Raw genomic sequence first — 13,607 nt, forward strand, 5'->3', positions numbered from 1 at the left:
GACGGTTGGATTGTTCATAGGAGGGGCAGAAATGATGTGCTGCGCAGAAAAAGCCACTCAAGGAAGGCTTTTTCAAAATCGCCCTCTTTTCATTGGGACTTGAGCCCTATATTAGGGTTAGGGCTGTGCCCCAGGGTAGGGTGAGGGTTAGAAAAACGAGGCGTCCTGGCATGATTTCGACGGTTGGAATGTGTGTAGAAGGGGCAGAAATGATGAGCTGTGCAAAAAAAGCCACTCAAGGGGGGCTTTTTCAAAATCGTCCACTTTTCAGTGGAACTTTAGCCCTACATTAGGGTTAGGTGTGTGCCCCAGGGTAGGGTTCGAGTAGTGGTGGCAAATCCATGGCACATGTGCCACAGCGGGCACGCAGAGCGCTCTCTCTCGGCACGCGGGCCAAGTCACCCCAGCAGCCGAGCTTCGGATGACAGCGCACAGAGGGGCCATGCGCATGCTCGGAAAGGAGTAGCGGCGCCAGGCAATGATGTCGCGAGCCGTGACTTATGCGCCACTGCTCTTCCCAGTTTTTGCGTGGCGTGTCAGAACGCTGCTGATGATATACATATATTTGCTTGGGCGGGCTGTGATTTGTTATTTTCTAAACTATACCCTCAGTTTTCAGGTTTTATTGCAGTGCTGGCACTTTGCGATAAATAAGTGGGTTTTGTGTTGCAGTTTGGGCACTCGGTTTCTAAAAGTTTCTTCATCACTGCCCTAGACCCACCCAGCACTTACAGCTTCTTTCTTAACTCCATCAAACCCACACAGGTCAAGCACATTTTATAAAGAAACATGCCCCCGAGCGATCACTCTGTTGCCCCAAGCCTCCCCCCCCAGGTCTGGCACTGTCGCCCCCTAAATGGGCCACTTCGCACTACACAGCATCAAATAAAAGAATTTACACACCCAGTTCTTGTTGGGAGATTCATGGGCTTCTGCAGGTTCTCTTTCAAAACAGAAATGGCTCTTCGCATCTCCAGCAGATCTTGGGTTAATTAACCCATGATCTCTCTGGATGTAGGCATGCATGAGCTCCCTCCATGCTGCATAAACAACCCAGCAGCCTCCCTCTTGTAGGCAGTCCTGCCACCTGTGGGCACGGATCCTCTGGGGAGTTCTTGAGTGGACCCACCCAGGGTAAGCCTAGAAGGTATTGTGTGGTTTGCAGGTGCATGTCGATTGTCTCTCAAGCTGGGAATGTCTTCAAGCATCTCCAGCGAGTCCGGCGCCATTCAGCCTGCGGTTTGCCAGGTGACGTGCCAATCAGGTAGGTGATCGTGGGCCTCTCTGTGGCATTCACAGAAGACTTCACCTGGGCTTCATCCGCCACAGCTTCTCGCCTGCCCCTGGCCAGACCCCCTCAAACAGATGGCGCTGACCTCATGCGTGCGCCTGACCCAGGAGCTGCCCTGTGTGGCCCCCCCTCGAAGCGGGAGGGGCACCAACTGCAGAGCCGCGCGCCCAGCACGGGTCTCTTCCGCCTGCCGACGAGGCCTCGGGCAGCGCCGACCGAGCGTCTCCCTGGGAACGCTGCCCCCAGGGCAGGTGCGCAGTGGCTACAGCGGGGCAAAGGGACCAGCTCTGCGCACACTCGCGGAGTCGGCGCTCTCAGCGAGTGGCCAGGGGAGCGAGCCTGGGCTGCCAGGGCGGAGGGCTCCCCGAGCTGGAGCAGGGTGGCCTGGATGCCGCCCGGCTGCCCTGCCACAGGCTGGCCGGCAGCCAGCGCTCTGCAGGGCCCAGCCGCGTCTCTCCGGGCTTGACCCGGAGCAGCCGCTGGGGCTCCACAGCAACGCGGTCCGTGGCTGGACTGCAGCTCCTGGGAAGCGCTGGGGAAGGGAATACAAAAGAGCAGCCGGGATGGTCCCTGTACGAGCCCAGGGCACAAGCACTCCTGGAATGACGTGCACAGTCCTCGCCTCGTACCTCAAACGCGCCCGGCACGCTGCCTTGAGTGCTACTTTCCTTGGCAAAAAGGCAGGGCACGAATCCCGCCTCATCCCATCCAAATCCAGTGGATGCTGCTGATCTTGGGAAGGCGCACGGAAGGACAACCCCAATGATCAAGGCCTTGGAGCAGCCTCCCCAGCAGGCAGGACTGCAACTCTGGGGGCTCTGCGATCTTTTAATGGGCGGGAAAGCGGAACGGTGGAATTTGCTGCCAGCAAGCATAGTGATGGCTATTAACACAGATTTGGGGGGCAGAAGACCGCCAGCAGCTTCTAGTCCTCGTGAGGGATATGGACTCAGCTTTGCACCTCTGAACAGCAGTGGCTGAGGAGTTTGGATGAGATGAAACCATGGCGCTCATGCCCTCCCATTTTATTTGTTTCTAGGATTTAGACTCTGCTTTATCTGCAAAGAGCTGCCATGGTGCCGGCCTTTGTGGCTTTCTATGGGCAGCTGGCTGGACACTGAAAGCAGACACAGCTGGACCGGAGAGGCCTTTGGTCTGGTCCGGCCACAGGGATCCTCTCATGGTCCAACCGGCAAAACGTGCTTCCGATTCTGCTTGGAGCCGTTCAGCCAGAGACGCTGGGACTTTCTCCACGCACGACATGGGCAGAAGGCGCCCACAGGCCCGTGGGTCGCTTGCACACACAGCCTGGCTGGATAACCGTCTGGTAACAAACTCTCAAGCTTGATCCACTCATTCATGCAAAGAGGGGTGGGAGAGAGAACTTGCAAGAGGGAAAGAGAAAAAGAGGGAAAGGAACAAAGACGGAAAGGAAAGACCAGGCCACAGGAAGCTGAAGCGAAGGAGGCACGCGGCTCCCACGCTTCCGGAGGGATTGTCCCTGTGAACACAACTACGTTCTGCCAAAAACCTCCTGGACACTTCTCTGCCACCAGCTGCCATTCGGAGCCAAGGGCTACAAAAGTGAAACGGAAATCCAGGGAGCTCCCCTGTGCGTATCTCTGCGTGGCTCTCCTGGCTTTTGTCTTCCTGTTCTCTGTTGTCCCCCATCCCAACCCGGGGCAGGGGCAGGGGCCTCTCTTTTTGCTTGCTCTGCTCCAGGAATGCTGGGTGAGGCACGGGGGCCCAGGCCGGCTTCCCAGGGCCCGACCTGCCTCTTGGGGCCTGCCCAAGGCCTGCCCCTCATCCCACCCACTGGCTGCATTGGCAAGATATCAGCTTGTCGTTTCCCAGACTCGAAAGGCCGCGATGTCCCTTCCGAGGCCGAGCCACTGGCTGCGGGAGCTGCGAGCTAAAGGAGGTGGGCCCCTTCTGCGTTCGCATTTTTGTCCCCAAGTCCTTTTGCATTGTTGCCGCTGTCCTGTCCTCACCCACCGCTGGGCCACAGCCCCCGAGAGCTTCCCCGGGCCAGAATGTGGCCTTCTGGCGCAGTAATTGTTGCAAAGGGGCTAACGAGCCGAGAGCCTGCAAAGGGCAAGGCGGAGAGGCGACCGCTGGCCTTGCGAAACGCGCCCACTCGCCTCCCCGTGGCCAGCAGCCCCTCACGCCCGACCCGCCAGGACCCAGGCCCGCCCAGTGCCTCGCCGTGGCCGGATACTCACTGATGGGCGCATGAAGCGCAACGTGCTCCTGGTAGGGGGTGTAGTACTTGTACTGCTTCCCACAGAACTCGCAGGTGTAGTTGCCTGTTTCTGCAAGGAAAGGAGGCTCTGAGAGGCCTGGCAAGGGGAGGGGAAGGCAGGCAGGGCAGCCCCCTTGCTGGCAGCTCCCACGCCCACCCACAGGGCAATCACAGGCGCAGGGCAGAAGATCGCCCGCCTGCTCAGGAACGCAGCCGAGGGAGGGGTGCGGGAAAGCCCGGGGGTGCCAGCGGAGGGCAGAGCACCTTCGTCTGCACCTGCTCTGCCCCCTCCTCCTTCCTGGGGAGCTGCAACTCAACCGCCACAGGCACCCGCTTGTGGGAGCCCCTCGGCGTGAGCCCAGAATCTCAGTTTGGATGGGCCGTGAAACTCAGTGTATCATGGATTCTTTTGGGGCCACGGGAAGGAACGAAAGCTTCGGGATATCAGTGCTGAGCCGGAAGCAAGACCAGGGGGCGGGGGCTGATACACTCAGCAGTGATGCCACGTGCCCAGGCTCAGTTTCCATCCGAGCTCAAATAAAGCACGACAACCTTTCCTCCCACACTGGAAGAAAGAGTAATTAAGAGCATAATAAATGCAAAGGATACCAGTCAAATAAGGCTACTGCACAGTTGCAATTTATGTCTTTTCAGATGGAAATCTCTCTAAGAATACTGAAATTAGTGTGGTGCCTTTGTGTGACTTCAACCATGATTCAGTTCACACGCCATGGCAGCGATTCCTAGGCCATTTAACCCAGGAATTCTGGAGTCGAGCCGAGTGCATGGATCTTTAATAACCCAGGAACACGCCATTCCTGGGTTGTTTCATGATGTGCAAACTTGGAAACTCTGGGTTGTTTATGGGTTATACAACCCAGAGTTAGTCAACAACAAACCACAGGCTTTGTCTGCCTGTGGGGCACTCTGGATTGTTCACCAAAAGTGGAAATGACGCTCACGCACTCTGCTCATGCCTGCAACTCCTGAATTAAACAACCCAGGAATTGCCACCATGATGTGTGAACTGAGTTGAAATAAGGAAAGAGCATGCTATTAAGCTACCATGTCTTAAAATATCTACAATTGATCCAAGAAAAACAACTTGCAAGTAAAGCACTGAAGCAGTTTCAACCATTAAACCACCCTGAGCGTGCTGACTGATTCCTTCTGCTTGCACAGCATCAGTCCAAGCAATGAGGCAAACCGGACCCTTAACTGAAGCCACCCAAAACCCTCAGGCGGGACGCTTCTCTGGCACCGAGACCGCCAACGGCTTCCTCGGCGCTCGGAAGACATTTCAGCTCCGCTTGCTCTGGGTGGGCCGGCCAGTCACCACTCCTTGGCCGGCTGGGGTGATCCCTGCAGCAACTCCAGAGAAGGGCTGGCAGGGGCCGCCTGCAAACTGGGGCTGCCGCCTGAGGCTGTGCAGGCCAGTTTCCGGCCCTTGGCTGTGCCACTGCATTATGTGCTTTTCAGGGTGGCATTACTACCTGGGTTGTCCTAGATGCATCTCTGAGGAAGGTTTTTTTCCTGAAGTGCAAGATATCAATAGAGTTACACATTATGGGAAGGCTTTTCCCCAGCCACAAAACCGGAGAGCAATCCTGTCCACTTTCCTCGGGGCTGTGGTCTCCACCTCCTGGGGACGTGTTCTCCTTCCTCCTGGCTTAGGACAGGTGCAGGCTGCCCGGGGGGCGGCACGCATGGCCCCCAGGCAGCTGCACCTCCTGGGTCTCTGAACAGCTCTATCATTTCTACCCCCGGCACGGACTTTGGCACACGGTATACGTCGAAAGCTGGTTATTTACTTAAGTTGCAAACTCGGTAAGTCATACTTGGACCAATCTTCTGAAAGGGCTCTGGGTCCTCTTCCTTCACTTCTTCCTTCGCAATCATCGCCTGGTCGTAGGGGTCTGCAGAGGGAGAAGAGAGAGAGGGAGGGGCTGAGGGCAGCCCTCCCTGCCCCGCAGCCACTGCCAGGTGCAGCCCGAGCCACAGCTGCCAGGGGGCGAGCCGAGGACTCTGAAAGCTGCACTTCCATGCTTATTCAGCAGAGAGCCCCTCTCATTCCACAGCACAGGCTAAATCTGGAGTAGAATTGGTCAAGAAAAAGAGGAACAAACCTTGGAAAACAAATTTCTCGCAGTCCACTTTCCCCTTGCACTGCTGTTTTTAGCTTGCTTGGATTTGGGCCATCAACTGATAAAAAGCAGAAAAGGACTCTTGTGGCCACCTTGAAGACTAAGGGACTCCGGTGGCATCAGTCATGTGACTGACGAACGCCGCTTGCTCCGGACGGAGCTGGCGTTCTGGTGCCACGCATGCTCGGGCTCACCGGCGCGGTTCCTCCCTCCCACTTAAGAAGGGAGGGCTGTGCACCTCCTGAAACCAATTCCGTAAATAAAGGTGTTATTTGCAGTTGATCAATCATTCAGCTGTTAAGCCAACTGACCAACCCATCCAAATGCAACGGAGACTTGTGTAATAGCAATACAGGATATTCATTTATTCATTTGTTCCACTTATGTCCCGCCTTCCTTACAAGGAGCCCAAGGCGGCACTCGCGATCCTGGTGCTCTCTTTCCCCTCACAACTACCCTGCGAGGTAGGTCGGGCTAGGAGTCAGGGACTGGCCAAAGCCACCCGCAGGGCTCCATGGCCGAAGGAGCCCCAGACCAACACCCAAAGCACGACAGGCCGCCTGCCATTAGCATCTCGCCATGAATGGAAGACACTCCCACCGTGCCTCTTCATCTCATTCCCAGCACTGCAACCCGTCAGAATCCAGCCCGCCTCAAACGCTGAACTTGCACGCCGCGCGCGGCGCCTCACCCCCCCCCCCCCGCCGCCAGCTAGCCAGCCCAAGCAGTCAAGGAGCCACTTTGGGCCCGGCCAGTGCCGTGGCGCTTCCAGGCAGGCAGCACATGCCGCTCTGAGCCGCTGCCTCTCCCGCGGCTGCGCGGCTCCCTCTTCTCTCTGGCGGCCACAAAGCCCAACAGCAGCCCGGCAGGGCGTCCCACGGCACCAGGCGTCACGTTCCCCTCCAGGCGCCTCGCAAGGCTCCACGCGGACAAGTCCAACCAGCCCCGAGATGCTCGCCCCGGGACCCCACCGAACAGCGCCGCGCTCCAAGCACAGCTGGCCGGGGGACTCGGGAAGACCCTCCAGGACGGTCTCTGCCGTGAAGACCCTCCACGGCCACGACTGCCTTGAATCGCAACTCTGGCTCGGTCCACCGCTACTCCCCACTCCAAGAGAAGCACCCACAAGAGCTGGCATGCCCTCCCTAGCGGAGCTGCGGCAACCCTTCCTGTCCGCCTTTCCCAACAGGGTGTCCTCTGCATGCCTCGGAGTGGGACTCCCACCATTTCCGAGGCTCTTCCAGGTGGCCATGCTGGGGCTGATGGGAGCGGGAGCCCAAATTTCCCATGCTGGGAATGGCCTGGACTCTAAGGGCAGGCTCTCCGCGTTCCACCGCCGATCGCCGGGACGTGCGCGTGCCTTGGTCCAGGACATTGGCACATGGGCAGCGGACTCACGCGTGGGGGGCAGTGGCAAAAGCATGCCACGGACACCCTGCCACGTCCTTCCAGCCTAGGCTAAGCCACTGCAAGTTGCCATGCTCCGGGCGTAGCTCAGGGCTTATTTTATTTGCCCAACCAGGGAAGAACCGGCAGGGCTAAAGCAGAAGGCGCGATGGATGTCAGTATTTACACTTCCACACATCTCCTGCACAAGCCTGGGCGGAAGAGGGCGAGCCCAGCCCACCACCTCCTAGCAGGGCGAGCACCCGCCTGTGCACCGCACACCCTTCGCACACCTGCTGGCGCCAGGGACCCTCCCAAACTCGCTCTTGCCGGAGTGCGCTCTGGTTTGTGGCCACTTACTCCCACGTGCGCCCGAAGGAGAGTCAAGGCAAAGGAATCCCTTAGGATCGCAGCGTCCAAATTTCCGAGCCGTATGCAGACCGCTGCGTGCCTGCCGCTTATGCACCTTCGGGCTGCTGGCCCCCCATGAATGAGGGAGACCACGAAGTGACCCTGTTGGGCGGCCGAGCCAGCCGGCACCCGCGTCCCTTTTCTGGGGCTTTGCTGAAGCTGCAGGGCGGGCAGGGAAGGCGCGAAGTGGCGGCTCCAGCGGACGCCTGCTGCCCTGCCCCAGTGGAGCCCCTGCCGGAGAACCGGAAGCGGCCCCGGGCCAGGGAGCTGCTGCTTGCGGTCACGGCCAGGCTGGGCCAGGCCGCACGGGCCTGAAGCCAACAGCTTCCTGAAGCAAGCCGAGATCGGGCGGTGGCTCCTGGCCCCGGCTGCTTCGACCGATCTTGGCTCAAGCGGAGCGGAGCGGAGCGGAGCAGAGCAGGAAAGCAGCCCCTGAGCCCTGGCCTGGCCTGGCCTGGCCTCGCGCGCGGGGCACTGAGCCCCACCCGGCCGGACGGCTGAGCCGCTACCGAGAGGCCCCCGGGGAGACTCACCATCCACTGCGTGCAGGTCCCTGTGCTCCTGGAAACAGCTGTAGTATTTGTACTTCTTCCCGCAAATGTCACAGGTGTACCTAAAGTTGTCTGCAAGGAGAAAGGGCGGGGCTGAGCGACTCCGCCGCAGCCGGTCCTCCCCAGCCGTCCCCGGACCACCGGCGGGCCTGCAGCCGCCGCGCTGCCCGCACACCCTCAGCCGCCCAGTCTCGTCTGCCCCGACCACGGGAGCAAGCTCTGATCAGGAATGGGCAGCAAACGGCGCAGGGGCAGAACGTCCCTGTCCAGCACCGACAGACGTCGAGATTTCTCCTGACTTTGCAGGATTACTAGAATTAAACATCCCTCATGCCCAAGAACGCGGGGCAAGATGAGGCCCCTCCACAAATTTAGTTGTGGGTCCTTCTCCCGTTTCGTTCCTGTTGGTGGGGGATGTTGCCAGGAGACCTATTCTTGTAAATAGGTTTTAAATTTTTAAACTTTCAAATTCTTGAAAAGCCTCACCACCCCCTTTCCACCAGTGGAACATTATTATTCTCTGAAGACCCACCCTGGCAGGAAATTACTTTCGTTTTTTGTGCTTTAGGGATGCTTTTTCTTAGCACGGACGGAACCGTAAGAGCTTCGTTTCTGTTCTTTCTCTTCCCCAGAACTGCCCATCCAGTCAAGGTCCGGGTTGGATTTTGGATGGCCTCAGAAGAAGAGTATCACCAATCTTGGAATGGGCAGCTTGGGAGGTGTATAAGAGAAGGTCTCCCCTGAACTGTTCCCTTTTTAAGCATCAGGTTCATTTCCCTTGGGGGGGGTTGGAACAGTTTTGCAGAAGGTCGGGGGGCTGCCTGGGTGCTGAGGCAGAGAATGGCTGACAACGGGCACAAGAGCGAAGCACGGCGGGAAAGGGGGGCAGCTGCCCAGCCATTCTTGGTGGGGAGCCCAGGGCGTTCCCCAGTCACACGCTCTGGGATCCAGATTCCTTTAAGATCCAGATTCTTTTAGGCCATCCTGGTCTCCCAGACACCCAATCCTATTGCATGTCTCCGACGATGCTTTCAGTGGGTTATTAATGGCTGGTTCCATTGGTTTCATCTGCTGTTTTGATTTGCACCACCCCTCCTATGGCCTGCACACTTTTAACCGCACACAGCACAAACATCTGTTGGACAGCGAGACACCAGTGTGCCGGGCAGGGCTGTGCCTGGCTGCCAAAGCCGTCTCATCCTGCCCTTCCGGCCAGGGCATGACGTGGTTCCTCACGTGGCCCCCTCCACCCGTTATTATTCTTTCGCTGAGTGCGTTGGGCAGACTGGGCCACGGTGGCCCCGGGGGCACCCCGGCTGCACAGGGATTTGAGCCCCGGGCCCCGTGGGCCTGGCCCGGCACAGCAGCTGCAGCGCCTGCCGGCGAGGCGCATGCCTGCTTCGCACCACTCTCTGTGTAGACCACTTCAAACATCGTGGCGGCAGAAAGGCCAAGGATGCTCATGCCTCCATTCTAAGGGAGGAGAGGAGCGGGGGGAGAGAGCGAGAGAGAGAGAGGGGGCACTGAAGCAACCCTGGGCTCCGGAGATGTAAAACGGCACCTCGTCCCCGGCTTGGCCACGGGACCAGCCTTGCGCGCTCCCCTCGGCAGTCCGGGGCGCAGCGAGCCCTTCCTCCTTGGGGCGCCCTCCTGGGTCCGCCTGGCCCAGCACCGCAGGCCTCGCCTCAGCATCCGCCTTCCGGGGCCCTCCGCATGCAAAGCGGCCGCTGCTGGCCCTGGCTGAGGACCCCTCCCCTGGCGCATGCAGGAAGGTCGGTGGTACTTACTGCCTTGGGAGACTCCTTCGCCCGACGCGGCTTCTGTGTCTACGCAGAGAGAAAGGCCGGCTTTAGAAACGACAGCAAACCTCTGGCAAGCACATCGCTGGGAGACGGGGCCCCTCGCTGCCTTTTCTCGCATGCTGCGTGACCAGAAGGCTCCCCCCGGGGCAAGGCACCTCCGACAGAGCCACTCTCCGCCTGGGTGCAAGGAGGCGCGGGCCACGCGGGCTCCCTGGCCTGCAGTGGGGCGGGCACCGGGCCCTCTGCCAGTCATGCTGCCCGTGGCTTTAGCCAGCACCATGGCAGGGATGATGGGAACTGCAGACCAGAACAACTGGAGGCCGCAAATCCCAGAACATGCAGCTTGGCTTTGGATCCCGAGGCGCCTGGAGGCAAAGGTTTAAAGGGCAGTTCCTAAATTATCCGGCACAAAACGGCCACACGAAAGGCAGAAAACACGAAGGAGGTGCCAGCTGGGCAACCCGCAGCAGCCGGGTTATTCATCAGGACCCGCAGGTCCAGACACGTCACACCGATGAGGCCCAACTCGGGCAGCTGGCTTAAAGCGTTACATACCCAAGCACGGGGGGCCGGACAGAAGGCCTCTCCCAGCAGCACCCTACCAAACACGGCCATCCAGGCCTGGGGCCCACCTTCCCAGTGGCAGACTCCAGTTCGGGAAGAAGGTGCCCACAGAGGCTCGCCTGGCCCCGACTCCACCATCTTTTCAGCACTGGGCTGAGGCTGCCCTCTGTGAGGGCATTTCGGGCGCCTAAATATTATCTCGGGGCATTACGGCAGCTGCTTAACACAACTTGCAAGTTAATTGGTGAAAACTATTGCAGCTTCTTAATTTGGCTTGAATTCTATCTTGTATATTTTATACTGAAATTTTATGCTGTTGTTTATTATTATCTGAATTTTATATTGTATTTTCACTATATTCTGTCTGCTGCTGTAAACCGACTGGGGAGCTTCAGCTGTTGGACAGCATGGAAACAAAACGACGTGTTCCTACAGGAGCCTTCGGGGGCCCCGGGTCTCCCTCTTGCACGCAAGGCCTGCGCCAGGTCCGGCAAGGTCTGCTGTGTGCTCGCTGTCCCCAGAGCCAGCAGAGCTCAGGGCTTTTCTACAAGGCCCAGCTTTGTCTCTCTCTTCTCTTCCCCACCCCCCCTTTGGCAAGGTTAGCATCCACCATGAAGAAGTGTTCTGTTGAACTCAAAAGCTTGCTCACTGCTTCGTGACAAGTTTACTTGATGTTACCCAAGCGGATTTAAGCGAGCGCGTGCGGCTGGAGAACATCCTGGGAACCCACCGGCCCCGAACAGAACTCCTGCCTTAATGTAACAGCAGAACCTTTCGGAAAACATTTATCACGATCGATCTGAGCTGCGCATGGGAGAACGGGAGACCGGTACCTCGATGTGCTCGGACGTGGGTCTGGAAGCAATTGTAGTACTTGTATTTCTTTCCACATATTCCACACTCATAAGAACCTGAAAAACAAACGCGTGGCCACATCAGATCGGATGCAGCAGGCAGGAGGAGGACCCCAGGCCACCCAGAGCCACATCCCAGGAGCCCACGCTGCTGAGCGCAACGGCGACCGTGCTGGAGCAGGCCCCCTCAGACCAGATGTGCGGTGCCCTCCAGGTGCGTGGCGGCTACACCTCCCGCCGTCCCTGGCCAGCATGGCAAACGGCAGGTGTAGAGCTTTTTGGAGAACGGAACGTGGACGGAGGCGGCTGAAGAGGGAACGGCAAGTGGCGACAGCGACGACCGGGCGGGGGCCTCCTCCCGCGTGTAACGCCAGCGCTGGGGGCCACCCAGCGAGATGGGGCGCTGCCCCTTCAGGAGAGCAAGACCAGACAAGGGGCCTCTTTAAAGGGAACAACCCATCTGCATTTTCAAGATGCAACAATGCACAAAGATTACACCAGCTGAACACAACACATGGCCTTCCTGAATTACAGCTGATTTTCATTTTGAGGGAAACTTGTCTTCTCACAGTGCAGACTAAACTCGTTGCCGCGCCTTGCTTGCCCTGTGGAGTGGCCGCCTGCCCCGACTGGAGAGGCCGCGACCGTGCTGCAGAGGGGGCCACGGCCACCGCCTCACCGAGCGAAGACCCAGGCAAAAAGGACGCCGAAATGCAGGAGAGGAAAAAGGAGCTGCACTGCGTGAGAGGCACACACAGCAGAAAAGTGGGGGAAGGAAGCAAGCGCAAGGAGATGCCACCTGGCTCAAGGTGGAGGCCGGTAACCCAGGCCTCCAAATCGAGCCCGGAGGATGCAGCCAAAGCCCAGCGGGCAACCGTGCTTGGCCTGAACGGTCCCAACTAAGCACCATTCCAATGATTTCAGCTACCCGTCTGAGCAGGGGCAACCTTCACCGCCGTGAGGCAGGACAGCAGGCCCCCGTCAGGGTGGGGGGGCCCCTCTGGTGTGCTGGACACGACGTGACGGAGGACGGAGGACACAGGCGCTGCTGTGGAGACGACGGGCGCCGATGCCATGGAGGAAGCGCAAGGGGCGGGAGGGCAGATCCCAGACTGCTGCCCCGGAAGGCAGTTCGCAGGCCCTGGCCCTCCGTTTAATTCTGCTCGTTGATGTGCAAGCCTCTGAGCACGAAAGCTGAACCTGGCCTGCTGCTCATGAGCCAGAGCTTCCCTTAGGAGCCCTTCTGGGCGCCAACCGAGAGCGGAAGCCCTGCGAGATTGCCAGAGCCCATGCCCTCTCCCCGTGGTCCAACCGGGCTTCACGCGTGGACGGGGGATCTCGGTTGCCCTGGCTCAGGCTGCTCTGAGGCTGCCCCGGAGGCGGCGGCTCTTCGGCTCCCCCACAGGGAGAGCCGCGGCGGGGCTCCGGCGCCTTGTGCCACCCCCTCCTGCCTGGTCTCAAGGCCGCAAGGCCCGTCTTGAGGCTGGACTGCTGACAGACCATCTCCGTGTCATCCCTGGAGCCCAGGCTGTAGGGGGGCTCCCCCGTGAGCGCTCTGCCTTCTTTCTTGGCTGGCCGTTTCTGCATCTTGCTCCCCACACGGGCTCCCCGCTGGTCTCACCTCCCGCGGCTGGAAGCTGTGCTGCACCTCGGTGCGCACTCGGCCAGTGGAGGCGCTGGGTCCCGGATCTTGCCCGATGAGAGTTCACCATGGGGCGGTGCGTGTCAGCACTGAGGGGCCAGTACTGACGGGGTCTTGCACACACCCTTGGCGGGCCTCACTCTGGAGCACTTTTTCTGGCCCGCGGCCTACTCGAGGCCACGCGCTCCACTGCTGCAGCCTTCCTGGCCGCCTTTTTGCCCTAGCGACTCCCAAGGAGTGTCCTGGGTCGGTGGTGGATCCTGTGGCTGCGGCTGAGATGGCCGGGGCGGGAGCTGCTGGAGCTCCAGGGCAGTCAAGGGGATGGCAGCGGGGGAGAATCCATTCCACGGAGGGCCTGCTCCACAGCTCGCCCCGGAGGTGGCTGGATCACTGCTTCCTAGCCTCTTCGGTGGAGGCCTGGCCATGAACACAGGTCGGCACCACGCGGCTCTCCCCAGGTAGTGGCCGTCTGCTGGGGCGGTGTACCCCCTTAGACTTCCCGAATGGGCCTCGGCGTGCCATTGCCAGGGTTGGGGAGGGGAAGAAGAATGGAGAGAGATGAGAAACAAGAGTTCGAAGAGCTGAGGTTTGGAAGCTCAACGAGGGTGGGAAGGCAAGCCGGACAGGCATACTTTTGTAGAGGCTTTTTTTAAATAAGGGAGAGAAATCAAAAGGCAGGAGGAGGAGAAATTTAGTGAGCAAGGCTAGAGCAGCAATCTG

General features: G+C 59.3%; 1 protein-coding gene across 16 annotated transcripts in view; it reads right to left on the minus strand.

Annotated features, from left to right (window-relative positions):
* The window catches only part of ZNF618 (zinc finger protein 618), a 40,454-nt gene that overhangs the window by 15,383 nt on the left and 11,464 nt on the right, over nucleotides 1-13,607 (minus strand). For 5 of the 16 annotated variants that reach the window (XM_044440007.1, XM_044440009.1, XM_044440000.1 and 2 more), the window contains exons 4-8: nucleotides 11,225-11,302; nucleotides 9,813-9,851; nucleotides 8,008-8,097; nucleotides 5,345-5,449; nucleotides 3,514-3,603 (exon numbers count right to left, since the gene is read on the minus strand). In XM_044440007.1, coding sequence (XP_044295942.1) covers nucleotides 3,514-3,603; nucleotides 5,345-5,449; nucleotides 8,008-8,097; nucleotides 9,813-9,851; nucleotides 11,225-11,302 — 402 coding nt within the window. Of the gene's footprint in view, nucleotides 1-3,513; nucleotides 3,604-5,344; nucleotides 5,450-5,659; nucleotides 5,737-8,007; nucleotides 8,098-9,812; nucleotides 9,852-11,224; nucleotides 11,303-13,607 lie in introns of those variants that run through there. The other 11 variants (XM_044439998.1, XM_044439994.1, XM_044439995.1 and 8 more) reach the window with 6 other exon arrangements.

This window comes from Varanus komodoensis, unplaced genomic scaffold (assembly GCF_004798865.1).
Source record: "Varanus komodoensis strain SLA01 unplaced genomic scaffold, ASM479886v1 scaffold36, whole genome shotgun sequence".
NCBI lineage: Eukaryota > Metazoa > Chordata > Lepidosauria > Squamata > Varanidae > Varanus > Varanus komodoensis.